This window comes from Grampus griseus, assembly GCF_964374135.1.
Source record: "Grampus griseus genome assembly, chromosome: 1".
Classification (NCBI taxonomy): domain Eukaryota; kingdom Metazoa; phylum Chordata; class Mammalia; order Artiodactyla; family Delphinidae; genus Grampus; species Grampus griseus.
Genome location: NC_139017.1, coordinates 51,293,752 through 51,320,311, shown reverse-complemented (window position 1 = coordinate 51,320,311; position 26,560 = coordinate 51,293,752). Strand labels below are relative to the sequence as shown.

The 26,560-nt window shown below is 41.5% G+C and overlaps 1 protein-coding gene across 1 annotated transcript in view; it reads left to right on the top strand.

Annotated features, from left to right (window-relative positions):
• Positions 1-11,378: 11,378 nt before the first annotated feature.
• DPT (dermatopontin) overlaps positions 11,379-26,560 on the top strand; it is a 39,275-nt gene continuing 24,093 nt past the window's right edge. Inside the window, exon 1 of the mRNA XM_082676623.1 lies at positions 11,379-11,744. Within this exon, the coding sequence (XP_082532749.1) occupies positions 11,440-11,744 (305 nt within the window). The 5' untranslated portion in view covers positions 11,379-11,439. The remainder of the gene's footprint in view (positions 11,745-26,560) is intronic.

Here is a 26,560-nt window from a genome sequence, read left to right as displayed (position 1 = left end):
ATACTCACAACAATCCTATGAAGTAGATACTATTATCCCTATGTTACAACTGGGCAAACACAAACGTAGAGTTCAAATAACCAACTGCCAAAGGCAGTTCTTCTTGCTGACTCCAGAATCCCTCACCTCACCACTCTACCACGCACCTGCTTATTTGGGTAAGTTCTCTAATCAGCAGGAGTTGAAAGCATCCCAGGCTGCACCTCTATGTCTACTGGGTGAGCAGTGGAAATGGAGTGTCAGAGGACAGGACTGTGCAGCCTAGAAAAGAGGATAGGGATTGTCCTCAACTCCTGAGTGGTTCCTCTGAGCCAGGCACTGCCTGAGCACTTCACAGACTCAATTATCATCTCATCCTCATAATACATTTGAGAACTGGATATTATTATGCTAATTTTTATAATTGAGGAGACTCAGAGAGTTATGTTTACTTACTTGAGGCTTCAAGGGATATTGGAGGGCAGAGATTTGATCTCAAGTCCTGATGATTCCTTTCCAACCTCTCTAATCCACTAGGGGAAGTGTAGGCTCCACAAAACTGATCAAAGACTCCTGGGCTTTTGACCGTAAGTATACCTTCACCTACCTTTCTCCAACCCAGGACTAGAAAGCAAATGAAAAAAAAAAAAAGCCTAGATTCCTTTCATCAAATTGTCTTCCTTTTGTGAGCTGGATTATAAATTGGCAATTAGGAAGAAATGGGAGTAGATTAATTCTCACCATAATCTCCCAAGATGAATACTGATTTCCTTATTTTACAATGAAAGAATTTGTACTCAGAGAGTGAAGAAACTTTGTCATGCCAATGAAAATTCAATTAGCTATCAAGAAGAAAAAGAAAGAATTTTATTCCAGTCAAACTGAGGATTATAACCGGGGAGGCAAGTTCTCAGAAAGCTCTGAGAACTGTTCCGCTTGTTAGAAGTCAAAGGCATAGTCATGTACATTTTCGAGACAAAGAATCATACATCAGAATGACATACTGACATTTTACATAAAGTTTACCAAGGATATATAGTCCAGGTAAGTACGTACAAAGCAAGCAGCAAGTCACCATGACTCCCTACAGACCTGGGAAAGAACACTATTCTTTGGAGAAGTTACATTGCTAGTGTGAGAAGAAAGAAAACAAAAATTGATCTTTATGGTTGAACAGGCACTCCTGTCTTTGAGGAGCTGTGGTTAATGTGTAATGCAGATGCACACTGCACACCAGGGAGGGAGGAGGCCCAAATAAACACACAGAGAGAATTTTATGTTTAATTTTTTCTTGTCCTGCCTTAAAATGGAAACTTTATTTCATCAGTCAAAATTAGATAGCAATTATTAGAAGCAGGAGGGATGAATGCATCATTGTTTGATATTTATGGAGATTATCAAGATGTAAAACAATTTGTATTCAGATATTTATCCCTGGCCTTTTCTGGACTATTCTTTTAAAGGATTCAAAGTCAAAATTTGTAGATAGATCTCCTTCCTCAAAGTTTGTATTTGGGGTATTCTAGTCCTTGTGGGGTTTGAGGAACTTTGCACTGGTTTACCATAAATGTTGAAAAATTCTCCTTTGCCTTTCTCTCATGAAGTCTTCTTGGAGCAGACCCCATCTGAGGCCACATTCACAGATCTGGATTATCTCTCCAAAGGAGGTAAGGGAGAACCCCAAGATTCCAGCACCCTAGGGAGACTCTGGGTGCTCCTTTCAGTTGTGTCAAATTCCCACCTTTGCAACTTGTTCTATTCAGGAAGTCAAAGGTAAATCTTGTCCAGAAAACAGATTGGGAATCCCTTTGACTTGTCCTGATGTATGTGAGTCAGGCTTCTCCACTAGGCCATACAATCTCTGTCCCTGGAGATCTTCCTGAGCAAAGAAAACTGACGTCTCACAGACCTGCACACTTACATCAGTATGTCTAACTGTGGCACACACTTTCATACTCATGATTTTGAATGTCATCTTTGCACTCTTTGAAGGACAACTTTTCCCAGTTTTTCAAAGGGGGTGACTGATGCTGAGAAAGAAACTTGCCCAAGGTCGCTCAGCTGGTGCAGATAATCTGTTTTAAAGTCTGGTGGAACACAAAGCTTTGCTCTCTCCGCAAATGGAACAAGTTGCAAACGTGGGCATTTGGACGGAGTGATATGAGCGCTGAGGGTAGAAAGTTGGTGGAGAGAAGTGGGGCTGGCTTCACATTGAAGAAGGAACCACATTGACGCTTCCCAACATCCCGCAACTGAAAGGAACATTTTTCTCCCACTGGGTAGCTAAGGGCCACAAGCAACTGGAGACAGATGTCCAGCGCTGAGGACAGTCACCATGTTTCAGAATTGCCCTTGTATTGAATCCAGGTGCTTATCATTTATATCAGCCAGGTCCCGGCAAGAAACAGGTACATATTCAAGAGGGATGACTGGAGAGAATAAATGAAAGAACCATGTGCAAAGGTGTGAACAGGATTAAAGGTGAACACCCAGGTCAGCTACACTAGAAACAGTTGAAATACTGCCCCCAGGCCTGAAGGGGCAGGGAAAGGGTGATGTTACTGGAACCTAGTCTTAGAAGAGGGGACAGCCAACAGAAGCTGAGGCTTCATGGAGAGAAACCCAGTCACTGCCTACCAGGGCTTGGCAGGGAAATTACTATTTTGCCCCTTTCTTCTCATCCTTTAATATTCCCCTGGTGCCTCCCACTGGCCAAGCCTAATGAGGACCTGAGGGCCGGAGGGCACTTTCACGCAGTGCATTATGCTTCTCAGGGCCCCCGGCAGGAAAGAGAAGTACTCTGGAAAGTGAAATGAAGAATATCTGTCACATCACCTTGCAAGACCATAACTCATTAATTTTTTTAATACCAGCCTCTCTTCAAGCACTTTCTACATACTGTCTCATTTAATTTTGTGTAGATTAAAAGTAAAGTATGTGCATATATTTATGAGTGCATGAATGTGGGCACACCCATGCATGCACACAGATACACACACACACACACACACACACACAGCCTGCATGGCTTTGGCAATTCAATCAGTGCTTCTGCTTAGGTGAAGCAACCCCACCGTCCAAGAGGGTTGAATTATTTTGGTAGATGTTAATATTGCAGCATTTTAAAAAGCTGGGTTAGGAAATAGCAGTCATTAGCGTCCAGCGTGCTTGGCTCCAGGCTATTGACAGGGAGGGGAGGAAGGTTGGGCTGCAGCCTTTGCTGTGGTTCTCAGTTCTTCTCTGTCACTGTCTGCATGGGCGGTGTGTGAGCAGGAAGCCAGGGTGGGCTCCATGAAAACAGGATTATAGTGCAAAGCCCTCACCGCAGCCCGCGTGCCATGGAGCCAGGGACACACCTGGACCCGGACCAGCAGCTGGGTAGTTGGCAGAGGGAGCCTTGCGTGGTCTGCCTCACTCACTCGGGGAACGATATGAAATCAGACTCATTCTCAGGGAATGAACATGCACCTAACCCTGTGGTTCTAGACTTTGTTATGCATGAAAGTCACGGTGGGAGTGGGGGTGGGGGAGCTCATTAAAAACACAGATTCCAGGGCCCCGTCCCCAGAGATTGCACTTCAGTAGGGTTGATGGGGCCCCAGGAATCTGCCTTTAGCACATTTTTCCATAAATATGTTGCAGGTGGTCTGTGGACCTCACTTTGAGAAATGCTGATTTGGAGTGGTCATGTGTTTTTAGAGTTGGGAGAGACAATAGGTTTCCTAGGTGACCAAGTCCATCATCTGCAGGCCAGAAAGGTTAAGTGAGTGTACAACCCCAAAGGAAGTACAAGTGCGTCCCTGCGGGAATGAGAGCAAGAGAGTGAATCTTAGTTAAGGTAGTCAGGCAAGATCAGAGGAAGCGGCAGACAGACAGTGCTGGGGAAGCAACTGGCAGAGACAATGGAAATACTGTCTCCCTGGAGAGGAAAGTCACCTTCAGGGAGGCTCCTGCCCCTGCCTGCTTCAGAATGGGCTTGTTAAATGTGCACGAGCTACAGGAGACATTCGTCGAGTCTCACGATGCCACGTCCTCCACAGCCCTGAGAAACCCGGCAGGGGTGATGGGACTGACTGTCAGAGCAATGTGGGGTGCTTCAGACCCTCAATTTGGAAGTGGGAGACATGGGTTGATATCCAGACCCTGTCACCCAATATGTCTGTAAGTTGGGCCATTACTTCTCAAAGCCTCCATTTCCAAACTGGTAAAGTGGAAATAATAAGGCCAGCTTTCCCGCCTCCAATCAACGCAAGGATGAACTGATTCATGCTACAGCCCTGCCAGTGGAAGAGACTAAATATTTACTGAGTGCCTACTAGCTGCTAGATCATGTGGATTATATGCATAGCTTTAAGCATTTAAAAGCCGATTTCAAATTAGGAAATGTGACTTGGAATGACACCACGTCAGTGCTTTCTGAATGAATTATTTTCTTTTTTTCCTCATCTGTATCCATATCTTTCCAACGGGACATTCCTTTCAGCAGTGCTCTCTAGCAGATCATTAGCTCTTGATTACATGTATTCTGATTTCAACATGTTGTTTCACTTACAAGCACATAATCTATTTACTAAAGTGATATTTCCAGCAGCCTCCGTGTCTCTGGGCTTCATTCATCCTCACAGATCCCCAGATACTGATTCGGCACTTAGACCTACCAGCTTCCTTCCATGAGCGTCTCAGAACAAACATGGCTTGGCTCTCCCTTCCCAACCTTGGTTCCAGTGCACGTGAAGGCCTCCTTCTCCACCATGAAGGCGCTTCCTCCTGCCTGCTGCTTCCGGAACTCCTAAATTCTCCTCCCTCACTCTCTGCCCTCATTGCTCAGCCCTGCAACTCACTCTCAGTGACCTCTGCCATCCACACTCTTCACATGGACTAACGGAGCCCCTGAGGGTGGTGAAACAACACCCTCCCAGTTTTGCTCATTCCCAGGCTAATTCCGCCAGTCACATCTCTGCACAAGGATACTCAGCTGCCTGCAGAGCCCCGGGCTGCACATCACACCGATTTGCCTAACGATCCCCTCCGCTCCAGTGTCTAGTGTTTTTCTGAGGTGATAATGACAACCTACGTTTGTGTCCAGCATTATAATTTACAAAGTCTTTGCCAGTCCACAATTTGATATGATTCTCACAATCATCGCATGGTGGCTATTATCTCTCGTTTTACAGATAATAAAACAGGTTTGTCTAACTCAGTGGTTCTCAACCAGAGATGATTTTATTCCCCAGGGAATGTGTGGCAATGTCTGGAGGTATTTTTGGTTATCACGTTTTGGAGAGGGGAGACCTACTGGCACCTAGTGGATAGAGGCCAGGGACGCTACTAAACATCCTATAATGTACAGGACAGTCTCCACAACAAGGAATTATCTGGCTCAAGGTATCAATAGTGTCAAGCAAGATATTCTGGTCTAATGTCATTTCATTTACTTGTTGAACCAGGATTCTAACCCAGATATTTGGAGTCCAGGAGCCCCTGCTCTTTTTAGCATCGTGTGCCACGGCTTTCGGGTCCTGCCACTACCTTGGTTAATATCATCTCCACATTAAGAGAAAAAGACTGATGAACTCCATGAAGTTCCCTTGGTGCTTTGTGCTAGCTATGAAAATTATGGTCGTTATTAATTCTCTCTGAACCTAATTTTCCTCAACCATAAAATGGTTAGCCTAGAACTATTGGAAGATTAACTGGTCTGTCACATGTAAAGCACATGGTTGAGTATCCAGCACACAGTAGGTGCACTTTATTCTACCCCTCCCAATCTTCTCTCCTCTCTCTTCTTAACTTCAGCTCTTCCTGAACTTCTTTAACTTTCTCTGCTGCCGGCAGTATGAGCATTTTTAACATTTTAGCTCTCAAGGCTAGCTGCAAATGGCAAAAATGTGGGTTCCATCATAGGAAAGAAAAGGATCACACAAAGAGAGGCAAGCTTGAGGAAGGGGAGGACAGACTGTGTATACCAGGGCTATTCAAGACCTTCCTCAGCTAAACTGTGAAGCTGGCAAATATTCTTGTTTGGAGGAAAATATGAACGGTTCAGCAGACACTTGCCGTCTTTCCTGAGAGTACATATATAAAGACCCTGTACTTTGGCCACATAGCACTGCAGCCAAATCCTAATTATACACAGAAGTTAAAAGGGAAAAAAGAAAGTGCTCCCAAATGGAATCCTCCAATAATTTCCAGTCAATATTTTAGGTTAAGTATCTGTTCATCTGGGGCTACCACCTTCTCCCAGGCACTAGGATGAGCCATGCCTTCTGCTTTTCCAATAGCTTGTCCACGGAGCCAACAGGTCTTATCCAGATTGCTCTAGTAGGTGTAGATCTGCTCTAGAGTGACATCGTGAGTATATACTGTTTTAACTCGCAATGTACAACAGGATCTGCCCCAATCCTAAAGTAACTCGCTCAGAGGGATGTGTTGATTCGAAGGCCTTTGGGGAGGCTCCCCGTTGAAATCAGGCCAAACAGCATATTCAGAATTTCTCAAGAAGGGATTCTATGCCTGAGGAGGCTTCCAGGTAGGAGTGGATCCAGGTTCTAAAAAGTCTCAACAGAGCAGCTGTGGCTTTCCATAGCTTTCCGAAGAACCTAGGCCTAATAGCAAGTATGGGTGAGGATGTAGAGAAATTGAAACACTCATACCCAGCTGGTAGGAATGTAGAACGGTGCAGCTGCTTTGGAAAGCGGCCTAGCAGTTCCTCAAAAAGTTAAAAACAGAGTTACCATATAGCTCCAAAACTCCACTCTTAGGTACACATCCAAGGGAAATGAAAACATACGGCCACACAAAAACTTGCATGTAAATGTTCATAGCAACATTGTTCATAGCCAAAAGGTGGAAACAACTCAAATGTCCATCAATTTATGATGGATAAATATCATGCGGTATGTCCATACAGTGGAATATTGTTCGACAATAAAATAAATGAAGTACTGGCACATGCTATAACATGGAAGCACCTTGAAAAAATGCTAACTAAAAAAACGATCACAAAAGACCACATATTGAATGATTCCTTTTGTATGAAATATCCAGAAGAGACAAATCCACAGAGACAGAAAGTAATTTTGTGGTTACCTAGGGCTAAAGGTTGAGGAAAAATGGAGAGTGATTGCTAATGGGTACAGAATTTCTTGTTGGATGATAAAAATGTTCTAAAATTGATTGTGGCGATGGTGGTAGAACTCTATGAATATACCAAAAGTCATTGAATTATATACCTTCAATGGTGAATCGTATGGTGTATGAAGTATATCTCAATAAAGCTATTAGAAGGAGGAGAAGGAGAAGAAAGAAAAGGAGACAAAAAGGAAAAGGAAGAAGAATCATCAAGGCATTGGAATACTCATTGGCAGAGTCTCTCCAAAACATCTCAGGTTCATTACTACTAGGAAATGAGACAGTCCAGTGATTATGCTGTGGGCTCTGGAATAAGTATGATTGAGCTGGGGTCAGATAGGCGTTAGCATGACTGTGTTACTCCTTACCAAGTGACTCCTGAAATTGAGGTAGAGTTTTCTGAGATAACTTGTGTGTAGTGGTTCTGCAGCATGCATCAGGTCACCTGGAGGGCCTGTAAAAATGAATCTTGCTGGGCCCCACCCCAGAATGCCTGATTCAGTAGGTCTGGAGTCGGGCCAGAGAATTTGAGTTTCTAACAAGTTTTCAGGTGATGCTGATGCTGCGGGCCCTAGAACCGCACTTTGAAAACTACTGATCTAATACTGAGTTCTTGACGTTCCCCAGGGCCTACTGAGCATACTTTGCCAATAACAGCAGAAATTCATAGTGCAAATTAATTACTATGTGTGATTTAATATTAGTAATCTTATCAATATTTTATTTGGCGATTATTATTATTATTATTTTCTTTTTTTTTGCGGTACGCGGGCCTCTCACTGTTGTGGCCTCTTCCATTGTGGAGCACAGGCTCCGGACGCGCAGGCTCAGCGGCCATGGCTCACGGGCCCAGCCGCTCCACGGCATGTGGGATCTTCCCGGACCGGGGCACGAACCCGTGTCCCCTGCATCGGCAGGCGGACTCTCAACCACTGTGCCACCAGGGAAGCCCGGCAATTATTTCTAAATGTTGATATATAATTAGTGGACTGCAGTTTTGATGAAATGATGAAAGGAATCACAGTCTAGGAATCAGAAGACCTGGGGGTCATGCCCTTGCGGCCCTAGGAATTTGAACCAAAAAAGTTCCTGACCACAGTTTCCTCACCTGTGAAAAACAAATCCCAATAATGCCTCACCAATATATACAAGGCTGTGAGAAAGATAATATGATAACCTAGTTGAAAATACATGGCAAATTGCATATGCGTTAAACGTACATTCTTAATGTCTGCTCAGGACAGCCAGTCTCTGGGAAACTTCTAGCAATGGGCTGCAAGTCCTCAGTTTCTAGAATCCCCTGCGACACTGCATGAGTTAGGATGCTATCAACTCTAAGTAACAAGAATCTATACCCAAACTAGACTAAACTCTAGAGATGTTTACTTGTGCACATTACAGGGTGTCTAGCCATGGAAGCTGTAAACTGTAAGATAAAAGAGGTCTGCAGAGAATGGGGAACAGGAAGGGCCTGGAAAGTGTTGGGAAATGAACGTGTGATCAAGATGAGTGCTTACAATGATTTGCATTGTCTCTTGGAGCTCTTTAAATCTTAAGACGTATCCAGAATGCAGGATATAACTCATGAGCATCAGGACGATCCGTTTTAAAACCTCTACAGTAGTGGTTCTCAACCTTGGCTGTACATGCAAATCATACAGGAAGGTTTTAAAGGATACTCTTGTCTGGGTCTGGTTCAAAAGCTTCTGATCTGAGGGATCTGGGGTGAGACTCAGACACTGGTGTCTTTCAAAAGTTCCCCAGGTAATTCTTAAGTGCTGACAGGGTTGAGAATAATTGCTCCAGCATATCATAAACCGAAGTGGTTGCCCTAAGCTTGGAGGACTCCAGTTGCCAGCACTGGGGAGTTACTTAGGGATAGGAGTGATAGGACAGTGGTCCCTAATCTTTTTGGCACCAGGAACCGGTTTCAAGGAAGACAGGTTTTCCACGGACCGGCAGGGGAGGGGAGCGGGGGAGCTGGGAATGGTTTCGGGATGATTCAAGTGCTTTCTATTTATTGTGCACTTTATTTCTATTATTATTACCTTGTAATATATAATGAAATAATTATACAACTCACCATAATGCTGACAGGAGGTGGAGCTCAGGTGGTAATGAGAGCAATGAGAAGCAGCTGTAAACACAGATGAATCTTCGCTCACTCACCCGCCATTCACCTCCTGCTGTGTGGCCAGGTTCCTAACAGGCTGCAGACCGGTACAGTCTGCAGCCCAGGGGTTGGGGACCCCTGTTATTGGAGAAGGTGGTACTAAAACAAACTGGGACTCATGCTTAGTCAGCCCAGAGCCTCTTCCCCTCCCTTTGATAACTACATCCTCAGAGCAAATTACACGCTCGACACACACACAAATACACACACGTTTGCTTTCCTCCCATGTGTAACTTTCTCCTTCAAGGTGACCTTAATTTAGCCTGAATGCCATCTGGTAAATGTGCTATAAATTGACAAGAGGTGGACTTCATAGTGTGATTTTTTTCCCCTGGATCCACATTCCTTTAGGAAAGTGGTTCTTAAACTTTGGTGTGAATAAGAATCACGTGGAAGAATTTTTTAATGTAGATATCTGGGCATCACCTGTGAGGTTATGATTTAGTAGGTCTGGAGCCCAGGAATCTGCATTTTAACAATCTTCACAGGAGCTTGAGAAATCATTGGTCTACAACCACAATTTTAAGAAACTTCCTGAGGGACAGCCCTGATGAAAAATGGGAAATACTACCCACTTAGGAGATGCCCAAAGGGCTCAAGAAATTTGAACAGCTAAATCACCAAAGAAAACAGACAGATGACCAATAAACACATGAAAAGATGCTCAAAATCATTAGTCATTATGGAAATGCAAATCAAAACCTCACTGAAATACTACTGGAAACTAGTAACTTGTTAAAATGGTTAAAATAAAAGAAACTGCAATTTTTCTGGGAGGGATGCACTATAGTTCAGCACTTGAGAAATCGGGTAGTTTCTTACAAAGTTAAATATACACTTAATCCAGTACTCTCACTCCTAGGTATTTGCCCAAATGAAATAAAAATTTCTTCTCACAAAAACCTATTCATGGACGTTTATAGTAGTTTTATTCATAACTACTAAACACTGGGAAAGAAAAACAAATGTCTTTCAACTGGTAAATGTATAAGCAGTCTGTAGTACAGCCATAACATAGAATACCACTCAACAGTGTAAAGGAATGAACTATTGACACTAACACACAACAATACGGATGGATCCAGAAAGCATTTTTCCTAGTGAAAGGAGTCAGACAAAAGGCAACATATTGTATGATTCCATCTATTTGACATCCTGGAAAAGGCAAAACTACAGTGACGGAAAGTAGATCAGTGGTTACCAGGGGCTGGGTATTGGGAAGGATTTGACTACCAAAGGGCATAAGGGGACTAGAGGGTTGAGGGAACTGTTCTGTGTCTTGATTATGGTACTGGTTGAACGACTGTATGCTGAATATAGAAGAGATGAATTTTATTATATGTAAGTTATACCTCATTAAAAAGAAAACTCAACACAGAGGGGAAAACCACCGAAGGATAAAAAGTGGCTGTATTCAAATTAAACTCATGACGTATTTGTCAGCCGAGCATGGTTTCTAGGTGTAGATGGGTCCAATTTCAGCAGCTCAGAAGGATGTTTAAATGTAGCAGTAATGCCCAACTTATCTCTCCAGGGGCCCATAGTACTTCCATATGTGACTTAAAAATTCTCAGAGTAGCCTGCAAACTGGCATTCCATGCTTATAACTCAGGGTTAAAAGATGTTGGGCTGAGAACTTAAAGTAGGTATCTAGCCTTGCAGAAATGTGAATAACTCTGACCCTTCAACCTATTATTTTGGTGTTTTGAAATCACTTTCTGCATATTTGTGTGGTCCTGGAAGGCTGGTTTGGAGAACAAATACAGGGGTTTGTTAGTGGTGGGGTGGGGGGGGGTAGGGAAGAGAGAAGTGAAGTGCTAAGAGATGAGGGACAAATTTGCTCCTTTTTTCAAGTGAATGTTTCTGAGGTGTGTGAAGCCATCTGCTTTTATAATCTATCTGCTAAGTTGTTCCTCCTCTAGGGAGTTTCTTCCATTTGCATGTTCCTTACGTTTTCTTAGAATTCCACCTTAAAACACACTGAATGTACTTATGGCCAATATCTCGGCGCTGAAAAGTTTTGCTTAAACGATGACACACTGCAGTTGGAGCCTGCTTGCTCGCCCACATCTGGAAGCCACATGTCAGCAGCAGCTGTATAAAACCAGCAGCCCAGCAGACATAGGGTGACATTTTTTGCCAGAAACCGAGACAGCATGGACCTCACTCTTCTGTGGGTGCTTCTGCCACTGGTCACCGTGACCTGGGGGCAGTATGAAGACTATGGGTACCCATATCAGCAGTACCAAGACTATAGTGATGATGGGTGGGTGAATCTGCACCGGCAGGGCTTCAGCTACCAGTGTCCCCATGGGCAGGTGGTGGTGGCCGTGAGGAGCATCTTCAACAAGAAGGAAGGTTCTGACAGACAGTGGAACTACGCCTGCATGCCCACACCTCAGAGCCTGGGGGAGCCTACAGAATGCTGGTGGGAGGAGATCAACAGGGCTGGAATGGAATGGTAAGAGCCAGCGGGCTGCACACGGCCGGTATTATCGCAGCATATCCCTCTCACTGGGGGATGCTTGGTGCTCAGGGAACAGCACTTACTAGAGACTGGGCAAGTTCTACCAGGAACCTTTCCATTGCATGCTCTGGGTGGGGCAGGGTCACTGCTGAGCAGACCGCATTACAGGACAAAAACCCAGAATGGGGGGGTGTCCATGGCAGATGGACTCTTCTGTGGTTCTGTTCCTTCCAGAAGCAGCCCTACTCTCAGTTTGGTCCAGGACTAGTAGGGGTCTGCGAAACGTTTACCAGTTCGCCAAAAGTTAAGTACAGAAATTCAAAGTATTTACGGAACTTTATAGCAATTTAACATTATTGTGACATCCAAGTGACATTTTAGTTTGGTAGTAATTTATTTTGACTGTTTTACAAAAGTATTGGTACCCAATAGTTTGGGGAAAATAAACAGTGGGACGTTCACCACAGACAGTTTGAGAAATATTGATACAGAGCAAACGAGTGGGGAGAGGGGTCAAAGAAGCTTAGGCAAAGAGAAGTGAAATTAAATAGCTCTCTCCTGCCCCGATTAAATGTGCTCTCTCAGTTTTGAGTACCAAGGTCCTTCTCTCTGTCTGAATTTAAAATGGGTTTCATTGCTGGGAAATAGTTTACTAAAGTCTTTTGGGGAGAAGGACTGTTCTCTTCTGACTGGACTCTGCCATGGTTAATGACATGGAAATGGTCTGAGCCTGTGTCTTCACTGTGGGGTGGGACTGTCTCACCCTAGTACTTGGTCAGAGCCCATCCTAGGAGCTATGGTCTGTGAGGCCAGTTAATCACAGCAGCCAGGATGAAAGCAGGACCACTGGGTGGGTCGGAGGAATGGGTGGAAGCAGACCCTGTGGAAGGCTGGCCTGGGGAAGAGGAAGCCCAACGGGCAGGCTGCTCTTATGGTAACTGTAGAGAGAAGATTCTTTGAGGACTCCCAGCATGCATGTGGTGTAATGGGGGTTAGGGATGGTCAAGCACAAAACTCTGAGGGTCACTCCAGCAGCACACAGAACAATGATGGGAGATCGAGAGGAAAAGACTGATGGGTGGAGGGGACCTCTCAGTAATAAAAACAGCGGCCATTGATTGAGTGCTTACCCTGAGCAAGCACCATGCTGGGGGATTTCTATGCATTATCTCATTTAATGCTCAAAACAAATCTCTAAGTCATTTTATAGGTAGATAGAACGCAGTCTAGAGATCAGGGTTTTCCTCAGCCGGGAAGTGGTAGAGCAAGGATTTGGATTCAGTGAGTCTCAGCTCCAAAGTGTATGTGCTTAGCCCTGGTGATGGGTGAGACAGACTTGAGAGTCTGCTCCCTCTGCCCATTGTGGGCTCAGTCAGCACAGCCAGGGCCACAGGACTGGACTCAGGGCAGTTCTTCATCCTGAGGATGGAGGGCTCTGCAAATCACAGCAGAAGCCAGCCCTGGAGGGATTGGACCAGCTTGTTTACTACCATGACTGAGGAGGGGCTCAGCCAGCCTGTGGAAGGGATGGGAAGAGGGTCACACAGGCAGCTTCAGGTCAGGGGCCCCATTATTGGGCCTTTCTCATCCCCCTCACTGCCTCTAGTGAGCAGATTTAATTATCCAAACCCCCTTCTGACAGATGGCTGACTCCGAATGCAGCCTCACCTCAATGACTGACAGTCTCCAGTGGTTCCCTGTAGCCAGGCCAGTTGCCTGGCACAGAGCATGGGGATGCCCAAATTACAACTGTCTGTCTAGTCCTCCAACTTAGGGGGCTATTATGTGGGTGGGGCCCCTTTCTAATGTTCCCCTTGTAGAGCCACAGCAAAACACACTCAGATGATTTCTTAAGTCCCAAAGGAAGAGCCCTGGGCTGTGAATCAGGAGGCCTGGATTTAGATCCTGGTTCTAAAGACAACTTGCTGGGTGACCTTGAACCACGGGTTCAGCTCTCTAGGCTCCCACCACATTTGGAAAGTGAGCAGTCAGACTGCATGATCTCGCAAGGTTCCGTGCCTCCAGTTCTCTTTCCTCTGCTTGGCTCTGAAAAGACAGTTGGATTTTTCTTTCATTCTGTTGATTCTTGTGTTTACCCCTGCTAGGGAGAGAAGACAAATTATGTTTAGTTTCAAACTTGCCAGAGTGTGACTGGTTTGTCATTAACTCCCAAACTGTTTGAAGAAAAGTATGAGAGGGAGTAGAAATTATATGATTTTGTTTGACCAATGCAAGTCGAATGAGAGACTTACAGGCACGATCTCTCTTCCACCTTCTCTTCTTCCACATTTTTGAGTATGCAGAGTCAAGTGATATTTTTTTTTTCTTTCTCCCTTTCCACCCTCTGTTCTCTCATCTCCTCCTCCATTAATCACAGAGTAAAAAATGTACAAACATGAAAAACAGTAGGACTCAGCTGTCCCAAGACTGATCTCAATTATTCCAGAGGCATTTTTGTTGGATGATTATTGCTTTGAGTTTAGACTCCAGTCTCAGTGAAAAATCTGGAAGGAAAGAAATTGCTCATAAACTGGGGAGCAGTTATATCTTCCCGTTGGCTGCAGGGTCTTAATCTGTTCCGGAGGAAGAGTTGACAGTTTTGTGCAATTTGGCTGCCTTGTATAACTACATTAGCTTTCAGGCTTATTTTAAGAGGGGACGAGGAATCTTGAACACAGATGTGACAACAGTACATAGGGTCTGCTAAAGACACTTGCTAACTGGAGCACAGTCTTTAAAAAGTGCTTCCGTCATGGCTGAGTGACTTGTAACACTGCTGTTTTGCTAGGGTTTCTCTGTTGAAAATCACTTCTTCAGTTGGCAGATTCTGAAGTGTGCATGCTGGTCCCTCACTAACAACTGCTTGGAGGCTTTACCTGGGTTCCATGAGTGGCATTTTGCCGTCTCAGAGCATGCCTCAGTTGTTCTTGGGGAGTATTCTCAAACCTGGGTTGACCCAGGCTGCAGGACATGTGGGTCCTGTGTGGAACAGGATGAAACTGGAATTTTGTAGTGAGGCTGAGCTGGAGTGTGGTGGAAGGGGCTCTGGTCTTAGAATCAGGAAACTTTGACTTGCAGCTCCTGTTTCTATCATCTCTGAGCTCTGTGGTCTTGGGCATTCAGTTTCTCATTCTGGAAAAAAAGAAAAGAGTGTGACACCCACCTCACAAGCTGTTAGAGGGTGTTACCATGATGCTTACAGGAGAAAGTGTAGGAGAACTCTAAAACAAATCTAAATCTAAAACAAATTCTTGGCACATCATGGACAGTCAATAGAGATTTTGTGTATCCGAAATTTGATGAGGCTAATTTGAGGCAAACCAGCTTTACATGGAGTCTGAATTCAGAAGAAGAGCATTCAGTATATTGACATCCACTTTTTCCCCAGGGCTTCAAAGAATTCCCAAGAAGATATTTCAAAATGGTAGCTTGTTTTAGAGCTAATTATTTGAATTTATGAATTTACCAAAGATAAGTCACATGATAGAGAAGAGGAAACCATCTTACTTCCACAACATTCCAAAATCATGAGCTACTCCAAATTTTGGCAGTTTTATCCTTGACTAAGGTACAAGCCCACATAAGAGCATATAATTCAGCCTGTTAGGCTGAAGTAGCCATAGATGAAGGTACTGCCTCAACAATATCAAAAGAAGTTGCAATAGCATACTCAGCACAACATTTGCCATTGTCACCTTTTAAATAAGAACTACTAGTGAACCATGAATAGTCAACATTACCCAAAGAATTTCCTACAGATCATTTACAAGGAGTCAGTAGGTGATCCATCAGTGTTAAGAAGTCAAGAGGAACTTCATCAGTGACAGAGGGGAGAAGAGTAGCAGAATTAAGATTATTACAACATAAAAGAGTGATGTGAGGAACAGCTAACGAAAGGACTTCTTATGAAGTGAGGCAGCTGAGAAATGTTGAGTGTGATGAGAATTTTCAGGAGAGCTTCTACTGAAATGGTGAAATGGTCCTGGACAAACCTCAACTCTAAGTCCTTAGGTTTTCTCACCAGTAAAATAAGAGCATTACAGGGACTAGTTAAGGGACAGTGAGGCCTTGAGCCTTGTAATCTTCTAAGATGGTTTTTATGTCTTGAAGGACTTCTTTACTTACAGGATGTTGATTAATTCTGGGAAGAGGTTTTAAGAGATCTATCTGAATCTTGATGGGAGGTGGGCTGTGACTTTTTCCAATATCAGCTGTAGATTTTGCCCATAAGGAGGGTGGTAGTTGATTCAATAGGGGTAGATGATCAGTGTTTCCAGAATAAACTCTGGTACCATCAAAAACAAAGCAAATAAAAGATGTCAAAGAGTCATTTAATTCACCTGGTTGGCTGTTTGGATAACTACTGTCAATTCTAGAATTGCTTTCTCCTTTGGGGAGAAAGAAAATTCTATATACTTCTCTAAGAAGTCTTGACCTAATAAATGGATGGGCAGAGAAACTAAGGAGAAAGGGGTATGTGTCTTTCAAAGGGCCTAAACAAAAGGGAATATGTCCAAGGACAGAAACCTCTTGAGGTTTATTATAGATCCCTACTATTTGAATTGTTTTAGCGCTACAAGGCAAGGGGTGATTGACAGTAGAGGGGTTGAGTACCAGGAGTGTGACTCCAGTGTCAGTGAGGTCTGGAAGAGATTTATCTCCAATCTGGAGAAACGTTCTTCAAGTCAATTAAGAGGGAGGATTGGGAAGAGCTCCTATAGTTCCCAGGAGCTTAGTCACTGAGAACCGGGAGGATGTTGGAAAAGGCTGATTAGAGGGCTGAAGGCACCTAAAGCACTTAAATTTGTAGCAAATTCTTTTCCAATGTCCTGACTTTTTGCAATAATAGCAGAAACTCGGGGTGGGTGGGGGATCATTTAAGGGCCTTCACTTGCTGGAGTTGAAGGTTAAGAATTTTGTCAGTCTTCCTTTTAGGTGACTCAGTTAAAGTATGAGAGAGCTGGTTTATCAGATTAACTAAATCTGGAGTGGACAAATTTTCCTGTTCCGTCCTGGTCCTTTTTACCAGAAGGAAGATGTTCTGGGTCAGCCTATGACTAAACATAGAGTTACAAGCTACATGGGTGGAATCAACATCTGAAGAAAGACCAGAATTTGCTTTAAAAATAATATGAAATCTATTGTAATAGTCATAAACAGGTTCATCAGATTTTTGTGTGCAAGTCTGAATTTTGTTCCATTCAACAGTCTTTGGAAAAGCCCTAGGAATTCCTCAACAAAGTCACTTATTGATTGCCTGAGTCTGATCATAAAATAAGTTAGTGGGCTGGTCTTTCCTCTACTAACAGTTTTCATTCAATGCTGGGCGTGGTCTTCACCTACAAGCTTATGAACAAGCTGACGTTAAGTCTTAGAAACCAGGTTGATAAATCTGAATGACTATATTAATTCAGCAAATCTGTGAGGATCTCCAGTTACTTTGGGAGAATCTCTGACCTTGACTCACAGTTCAGTGTTAGTCTAGGAAATATAAGAAATTAAGGGTTTGTCCTCTGGATCCCCCAAAGGCTTAATTTTAAAGGGTTAGGTTCTGATAAGTTCAGAGGAAAAGGGAGTGGGGAGAGTTTCAGAGAAAAGGGGAAGTCTGGCAAGAGAATTAGTATTGGGGAACTGGGGATGTAAGGGATGTGTAGGCAGGCAAAAAGAGGGGAAGGGGGAAGCTGGCACTGGAGGTGGGACCTGAGCAGGAGGAGGAGTGAGACAAGATGGTGCTGGAGATGGAGCCTGAGACAGAGAAGCCAAGGAAGAAGAGCCTGAGGCTTTGGGAGCCATGTTACCTTTCTTTAATTGTTTACCTTAGTTCATCTTAAAATCTTATTTTGCAAAGATCCAATTTTAGGCTGCTGATAATGTTTGGAAGCCTAAAAATACCAATCGAAATAGGCATTCCATTTAGTTTTGGAAATTTTAGAGCTATGGTTGTCCAATTTGGTTTTAAGAAAAGTACGTTTAGGGATTTCAAAAGTTCCTCATAATGGTCATTGCCATTCTAAATTGCTTTCGGTTAGGTCAGTCCAGTTTGGTTAGACATGCACATGAAGAAGGACCTTGGTTTTCAAACGTAAAATGGGCCAGGATCCCTGTAGGGAAGGGGTACCCTCAAAATATTTAGATAACTGGGATCCTATTTCTCAGAGCTTTTTCTCTAGAGTAAAATAATTCTTTTCAAACAACTTAAGCAGCTCAAATAGCTCAAACAGCCTGCAGGCCTAATACCAGCCAGTTCTAAGGGAACAGTCTAGTCCTGGAAGAGCCAGGCAGGAAGCTGCTCAGCACAGTTCCAATAGAATAGCCCCTATTCCTGAAGGAATGGACTGGTGGCTAGCCAGTTCAAGCTGGATAAGTCTGATTTCAAAAATCAGGCCGAAGTGCCAAATGAGTAGTTGCATACAGAACAAGGTCTTAACCAAAAAAGATGAAACCTTAAAACAGATCCCAAATAAAACCTGGAGAGCTTCAAAACGCAAAGAGGATGAAGCTCAGATCCAGGCTTCACTGGACCCACATATGGAACAACAAAATGTTGACCTAAAACAAATAGACAGCCAGTTATAACTCCAGAAAAAAATGGGTTTATTTGGAGGAGCAAAGAATTGCAATTTAGGGTCTACAACTATAGTGAGGCATGCACAAGTCCCCCACAAAATGGAGAGGAGAAAACTCTTTTATAGAGGGGAAAAGGAAGTTGGGGGGGCCTATATGAAACAAAGTTCATGGCTTTTCATTGGTTGCATTATGACAATCTCTCATTGGCTGAGCTCTTGTCAGGCAAGAAGAGGAAATCTTTCTTCTTCTGTTGGGCTCTGCTATCTTTGAAGGGTATGAGAGCACCCCTTTCTGGTCTCCTGACTCTAACTGAGGTTTCTGCTTATTAATTTTTTTACAGTAGGAACTCAGTTTTCCATAATCTGATTCTAACTGAGACCAAGGTTCTGTCTAGTACGGAGCAATCCGTCCTGATTCATTATTCTGATCATTCAGTACACACAGTGCTCACCTCTTCAGAGACGTTTTCCCAGACCACCTCCTCTAAACCAACGTCTCTCACACTCTACTCCCCAAGCTGCGTTACGTTTCCCGCAGTGCTCTTGTCATTACATGATTTGTATTTATAGTTTGTCCCCTTCAGATTATAAGCTTCATGAATGTAGGGACTTTGTCTCATTCACCACTGTATAAAATATTGCCCAGCACTAGAATAACGCTGGCACATAGTGGGCCCCACTAAATATGTAGCATAAGACCAAATAAGACTAGTTAGTGCATCGAGCATCTCACAGTGCCCTAAACAAAGAAACCTGAGATCTTCCTGCAAGGGAAACCATTTTGCTTACATTTTATAATTTAATTTTTTATTTTATATTGGAGTATAGTTGATTTACAATATTGTGTTAGTCTCAGGTGTACAGCAAAGTGATTCAATTATACATATACATATATCCATTCTTTTTCAAATTCTTTTCCTATATAGGTTATTACAGAATATTGAGTAGAGTTCCTTGTGCTGTATAGTAAGTCCTTGTTGATTATTTTCTATATAGTAGTGTGTATATGTTAATCCCAAACTCCTAATTTATCCCTCCCCCCCAGTACATATATACAGGGGAATACTACTGAGTCATAAAAAAGAATGAAATAATGCCATTTGCAGCAACATGGATGGACCTAGAGATTATCATACTAAGTGAAATAAGTCAGACAGAGAAAGACAAATATCATATGATATCACTGATATGTGGAATCTAATGATACAAATGAATTTATTTACAAACAGACAGACTCACAGACTTCAAAAACAAACTTATGCTTACATTTTTGATTCTCAATATTCCAGTGTCTATAATATGGGGCTCAATTTTATTGTACACAATTCATTTTGGCTTCTTGCATTCACCACCATGCAGGATGGTCTTTTTTGACTTCCTGAAGTTCTCTAAACCATGTGCAGAGGATGGCTGACACACTTGTTAGCTCAGGATAAATTCTTTATTAGGTTTCCATTATCCCACAAATCTTAATGTCCCAATACGCTTTTAAAAATACAATAGCAAAACTTTTTATTGCAAAAGCCATACGGGCTAAATGCTACATGGTATCCTGGTTTGGATCCTGTAACAGAAAAAGTGCATTAATGGAAAACCTGGTAAAACCTAAATGAAGTCTGGAGTTTAGTGATGTACAATGTTAATTTCTTAGTGTTCATAAAGGCACCAGAGTGACGAAAGATAACTTTAGGGTAAGCTAGGTGAAGGGCACACATGAATCCTATGTATTATCTTTACAAATCTTCTGTATCTCAAAAATTATTTCAGAATTAAAAGATTAAAAAATAAGGAGGCAGGCTGGTAGAGTACATATTGGGAGTTTAAAGGGCAGAGTGTAACAGAATCACAAAATCTCAGCACTGGGAGGGATCTCATGTAACATCCAGAACAACCTCCCTACATCATAGATTAGGAATTAAAGCCAAGAGTGAAGCAACTGAAAAAGCAGTGAAACAAGTACATTAAGTATAAGTGCCATTATCTTAAACCTAATTGATATGGTGCTTTATAGTTTATAAAGTATTCCTCAGTCATACATTCATTTTCTTATTCATTCACTACCAAATGTTTATTATCACAAACTTTGCCAGACTCCAAGATTATGAAGATAAATAACATACAGGCTATGCCCTTGTGCTACTCATGGTCTAATCTTATTTGATCTTCACAATAATACTGCAAGGCAGCATTATTATTTCCCCCATTTTATACATGAAGGAACGTGGTTCAGAAGCATTAGGAGACTTGCCTGTTCATAGCTAGTGCAGAGGTGGAACCCAAGCCACAGTGCTGATACCACAGTGCTGCCGGTGAATATTAAATGTTGGTGGTATTTTTGGTCTTGAATAAAGTTGTAGTCAGTTCTGGGCTAAAGAAGATATCACACCTCTGTAAGATTGACCTCTGAGGGAAACAAGGTTGAGTGTGGGAGAATAGAGTTATAGCAGATCTAGGGTTCTTGCCAACTTTCCATCTTGGTCACTGTCCTGAGATCTAGGAATCAATTGTCTGAGGGAACTTGGGCTTTGCAAAATGGCTCTTGGCTGTGCTCATAGGATGGTAAACGTTCACTCCTCCCAGTAGGAGATTTGCTTCTGTCTGCATACTTGTCAGATATAATATTCCTAATGAATAAGAGATTTCCACAGAATTAGGATACCTTTCTCTCTCCTCTCTCTCTGTGTGTATGTGTGTGTTTCTTCGAGGTATCTTGAAGTAATTGAAAGAATATGGACTTCGGAGACAAACAGAACAGTTCTCAAAATGCAGCCCCACTACTAACTTTAGGCAAGTCATGTCAACTTTTTAAGCCTCAGCTTCTACTTCTACAAAGACAATGCCCCAGAATTGTTGTGAGAATTAAATGAGATAATATATATGTATTATTGGCTGTGTGTCCTTTGGGGAATTACTTAACCTCTCTAAACCTGAGTTTCCTTATCCATCAAATGGTGGTGGTGGTGGGGAACTGATTATCCAAGCCCATTTCACAGGATTGTTTTGGTGATTAAAATAAATAATGCAGGTATAGTGCTTAACACAATGGCTGGCACATGGTAAGTCCTATATAAGAGTTATTTATCCTTACTATAATGACTACTCTCTGGAAACTGACACTCAAAGAGAGAAATGTCACACGGTAAATTATAAAGCTGGAGTTGAAATATACAAATTGCTAGATTACAAAGACCACTGACAGGTAACATTTCGTTTCGGGAACATATAATTCAGTATACATATTAAGTGTACAATATGAATGTCAAATATTTTTCACATTTCAGATAACACAGCGGTAGTATTAGATCGCTTGGTTAACAAATATTGTAAATAATTGACTTCAGGAGCTCCTGTGGTTAATTAAGCCTGAAATCCCTGCGTGACCTGGAATTGTGCTCAGGCCAAAAGTGATCTCAGGACATAAATACATCTCATAATATAACCTGGATCTTCTCAGAGGCCTTTGGGTTGGCCTCTACTGCTTGTATTTTTCTAAAACAGGGCAGGAGTTTGTGTTTTGGGAAGAATTTCTATTTCTCCCTTGTCCTGTCCTATGGCTTTCTATCCAGAGAAGCTGTTCAGCAGTTCATTTCTGATTCACCATCTTGAAACCTGCTATATACTAGCAGAATTAAAACCCGACATGGAGAAGATAGCAGAACTCTTACCCAAATGTGGGCAGGAAGAGAGCAGACAGCATATAACTCAGCATTATTTAAAGAGACTGTTCATATCCCCATCATTGTGGCAGGGGGACCAGTAATCAGTGGTACAGTATTTACCTTCAAAACCCCTGCACTATCCCACGATGAGATGGTTCAGAGATAGTACATGTTAGGTGAAATGTGTGATGGTGACATCAATGTATCATGAGGAAGAAAAATCAGCAAGAGTTACAATTGTCCAGAAAGGAAGATTTCTTGGAGCAGGTGAGCTTCAAATTAAGTTTTATCATCTACTTTCTGAGGCTAATCTTACTGCCCCACTGGAAGGGTTCAACCTTGATAATTCCTAATGTAGGCTCCAACAGAAAGAGTTTTGTGGAGACTAGAATGTAGCTTCTCTTTCCATTTAATTGCAAATATTTATGATAATAGTAATAATAAAAACTACTACCTTTCCTGCCTTCCTGCCTTTTTTTTTTTTAAACATCTTTATTGGAGTATAATTGCTTTACACTGTTGTGTTAGTTTCTGCTGTATAACAAAGTGAACCAGCTATATGTATAGATATACCCAATATCCCCTCCCTCTTGTATCTCCCTCCCACCATTCCTATCCCACCTCTCTAGGTAGTCACAAAGCACTGAGCTGATCTCCCTGTGCTATGATAGCTTCCCACTGGCTATCTATTTTACATTTGGTAGTGTATATACATCCATGCCACTCTCTCACTTTGTCCCAGCTTACCATCACCCTCCCCATGTCCTCAAGTCCATTTTCTACATCGAATCTTTATTCCTGTCCTGCCCCTAGGTTCATCAGAACCAATTTTTTAAAGATTCCATATATATGTGTTAGCATACAGTATTTCATTTCTCTTTCTGACTTACTTCACTCTGTATGACAGGTTCCATCCACCTCACTACAAATAACTCAATTTCGCTTCTTTTTATGGCTGAGTAATATTTCTTTGTATATATGTGCCACATCATCTTTATCCATTCATCTGTCGATGGACACTAAGGTTGGGTCCATGTCCTGGCTATTGTAAATAGTGCTAAAATGAACATTGTAGTACATGACTCTTTTTGAATTATGGTTTTCTCAGGGTATATGCCCACTAGTGGAATTTCTGGGCCAAAGAGTAGTTCTATTTTTAGTTTTTTAAGGAAACTCCATACTGTTCTCCATAGTGGCTGTACCAATTTACATTCCCACCAACAGTGCAAGAGGGTTGCTTTTTCTCCACACCCTCTCCAGCATTTATTGTTTGTAGGTTTTTTGATCATGGCCATTCTGACCACTGTGAGGTGATACCTCATTGTAGTTTTGATTTTAATTTCTCTAATGATTAGTGATGTTGCACACTTTCATGTGTTTGTTGGCTACCCTTATATCTTCTTTAGAGAAATGTCTATTTAGGTCTTCTGCCCATTTTTGGATTGGGTTGTTTGTTTTTGTGATATTGAGCTGCATGAGCTGCTTGTAAATTTTGGAGAAAAATCCTTTGTCAGTTGCTTCATTTGCAAATATTTTCTCCCATTCTGAGGGTTGCCTTTTTGTCTTGTTTATGGTTTCCTTTGCTGTGCACAAGCTTTTAACTTTCATGAGGTCCCATTTGTTTATTTTTGTTTTTATTTCCATTTCTCTAGGAGGTGGGTCAAAAAGGATCTTGCTGTGATGTATGTCATAGAGTGTTCTGCCTATGTTTTCCTCTAAGAGTTTTATAGTGTCTGGCCTTATATTTAGGACTTTAATCCATTTTGAGTTTATTTTTGTGTATGGTGTTAGGAAGTGTTCTAATTTCATTCTTATACATGTAGCTGTCCAGTTTTCCCAGCACCACTTATTGAAGAGGCTGTCATTTCTCCATTGTATATTCTTGCCTCCTTTATAAAAGATAAGGTGACCATATGTGTGTGGGTTTATCTCTGGGCTTTCTATCCTGTTCCATTGATCTATATTTCTGTTTTTGTGCCAGTACCATACTGTCTTGATTACTGTAGCTTTGTAGTAGAGTCTGAAGTCAGGGAACCTGATTCTTCCAGCTGCATTTTTCTTTCTCAAGATTGCTTTGGCTATCCAGGGTCTTTTGTGTCTCTATACAAATTTTAACATTTTTTGTTCTAGTTCTATAAAAAATGCCATTGGTAATTTGATAGGGATTGCATTGAATCTGTAGATTGCTTTGGGTAGTATAGTCATTTTCACAATATTGATTCTTCCAATCCAAGAACATGGTATATCTCTCCATCTGTTTGTATCATCTAATTTCTTTCATCAGTGTCTTATAGTTTTCTGCATACAGCTCTTTTGTCCCCTTAGGTAGGTTTATTCCTAGGTATTTTATTCTTTTTGTTGCAATAGTAAATGGGAGTGTTTCCTTAATTTCTCTTTCACATTTTTCAACATTAGTGTATAAGAATATAAGAGATTTCTGTGCATTAATTTTGTATCATGCTACTTTACCAAATTCATTGATTAGCTCTGGTAGTTTTCTGGTAGCATCTTTAGGATTATCTATGTATAGTATCATGTCATCTGCAAACAGTGACAGCTTTACTTCATCTTTTCTGATTTTGATTCCTTTTATTTCTTTTTCTTCTCTGATTGCTGTGGCTAAAACTTCCAAAATCATGTGGAATCATAGTGGGGAGAGTGGGCAACTTTGTCTTGTTCCTGATCTTAGAGAAAATGGTTTCAGTTTTTCACCATTGAGAACGATGTTGGCTGTGGGTTTGTCATATATGGCCTTTATTACATTGAGGTAGGTTCCCTCTCTGCCTCCTATCTAGAGAGTTTTTATCATAAGGTGGTGTTGAATTTTGTTGAAAGCTTTTTCTGCATCTATTGAGATTATCATATGGTTTTTACCTTTCAGTTTGTTAATATGGTTTATCACATTGTTGATTTGCATGTATTGAAGAATCCTTGCATTCCTGGGATAAATCCCACTTGATCATGGTGTATGATCCTTTTAATGTACTATTGGATTCTATTTGCTAGTATTTTGTTGAGGATTATTGCATCTATGTTCATCAGTGATACTGGCCTGTAGTTTTCTTTTATTGTGACAACTTTGTCTGGTTTTGGTATCAGGGTGATGGTGGCCTCATAGAATGAGTTTGGGATTCTTCCTCCCTCCTCTATATTTTGGAAGAGTTTGAGAAGGATAGATGTTAGCTTTTCTCTAAATGTCTGATAGAATCGCCTGTGAAGCCAGCTGGTCCCGGGCTTTTGTTTGTTGGAAGAATTTTAATCACAGTTTCAATTTCAGTGCTTGTGATTGGTCTGTTTATATTTTCTAGCTCTTCCTGGTTCAGTCTCGGAATATGCTTTTCTAAGAATTTGTCCATTTCTTCCAGGTTGTCCATTTTATTAGCATATAGTTGCATTTACTAATCTCTCATGATCCTTTCTATTTCTGCAGTGTCAGTTGTTACTTCTTTTTCATTTCTAAATCTGTTGATTTGAGTCTCCTCCCTCTTTTTCATGATGAGTCTGGCTAATGGTTTATCAATTTTGTTTATCTTCTCAAAGAACCAGCTTTTAGTTTTATTGATCTTTGCTATTGCTTCCTTCATTTAGTTTTCATTTATTTCTTATCTGATCTTTATGATTTCTTTACTTCTGCTAACTTTGGGGGGTTCTTTGCTCTTCTTTCTCTAATTGCTTTAGGTGAAAGGTTACATTGTTATTTGAGATTTTTATTGTTTCTTGAGGTAGGATTGTATTGCTACAAACTTCCCTCTTAGAAATGCTTTTGCTGCATCCCATAGGTTTGGGGTTGCCATGTTTTCATTGTCATTTTTTTCTAAGTATTTTTTTATTTCCTCTTTCCTTTCTTCAGTGATTTCTTGGTTATTTAGTATTGTATTTTTTAGCTTATATCTGTTTGTATTTTTTTACATTTTTTTTCCTGTAATTGATATGTAGTCTCATAGCATTGTGGTCAGAAAAAATGCTTGATACGATTTCAGTTTTCTTACATTTACTGAGGCTTGATTTGTGACCCAATATATGATCTATCCTGGAGAATGTTCCATGAGCACTTGAGAAGAAAGTGTATTCTGTTGTTTCTGGATGGAATATCCTATAAATATTAATTAAGTCCATCTTGTTTAATGTGTGATTTAAAGCGTATGTTTCCATATTTATTTTCATTTTGGATGATCTGTCCATTTGTGAAAGTGGGGTGTTAAAGTCCCCTACTATTATTGTGTTACTGTTGATTTCCCCTTTTATGGCTGTTAGCATTTGCCTTATGCATTGAGATGCTCCTATATTTGGTGCATAAATATTTACAATTTTTATATCTTCTTCTTGGATTGATCCCTTGATCATTATGTAGAGTCCTTTTTTGTCTCTTGTAGTAGTCTTTGTTTTAAAGTCTATTTTGTCTGATATGAGAATTGCTACTGCAGCTTTCTTTTGATTTCCATTTGCATGGAATATCTTTTTCCATCCCCTCACTTTCAGTCTGTATGTGTCCCTAGGTCTGAAGTGGGTCTCTTGTAAACAGCATATATACAGGTCTTATTTTTGTATCCATTCAGCCAGTCTATGTCTTTTTGTTGGAGCATTT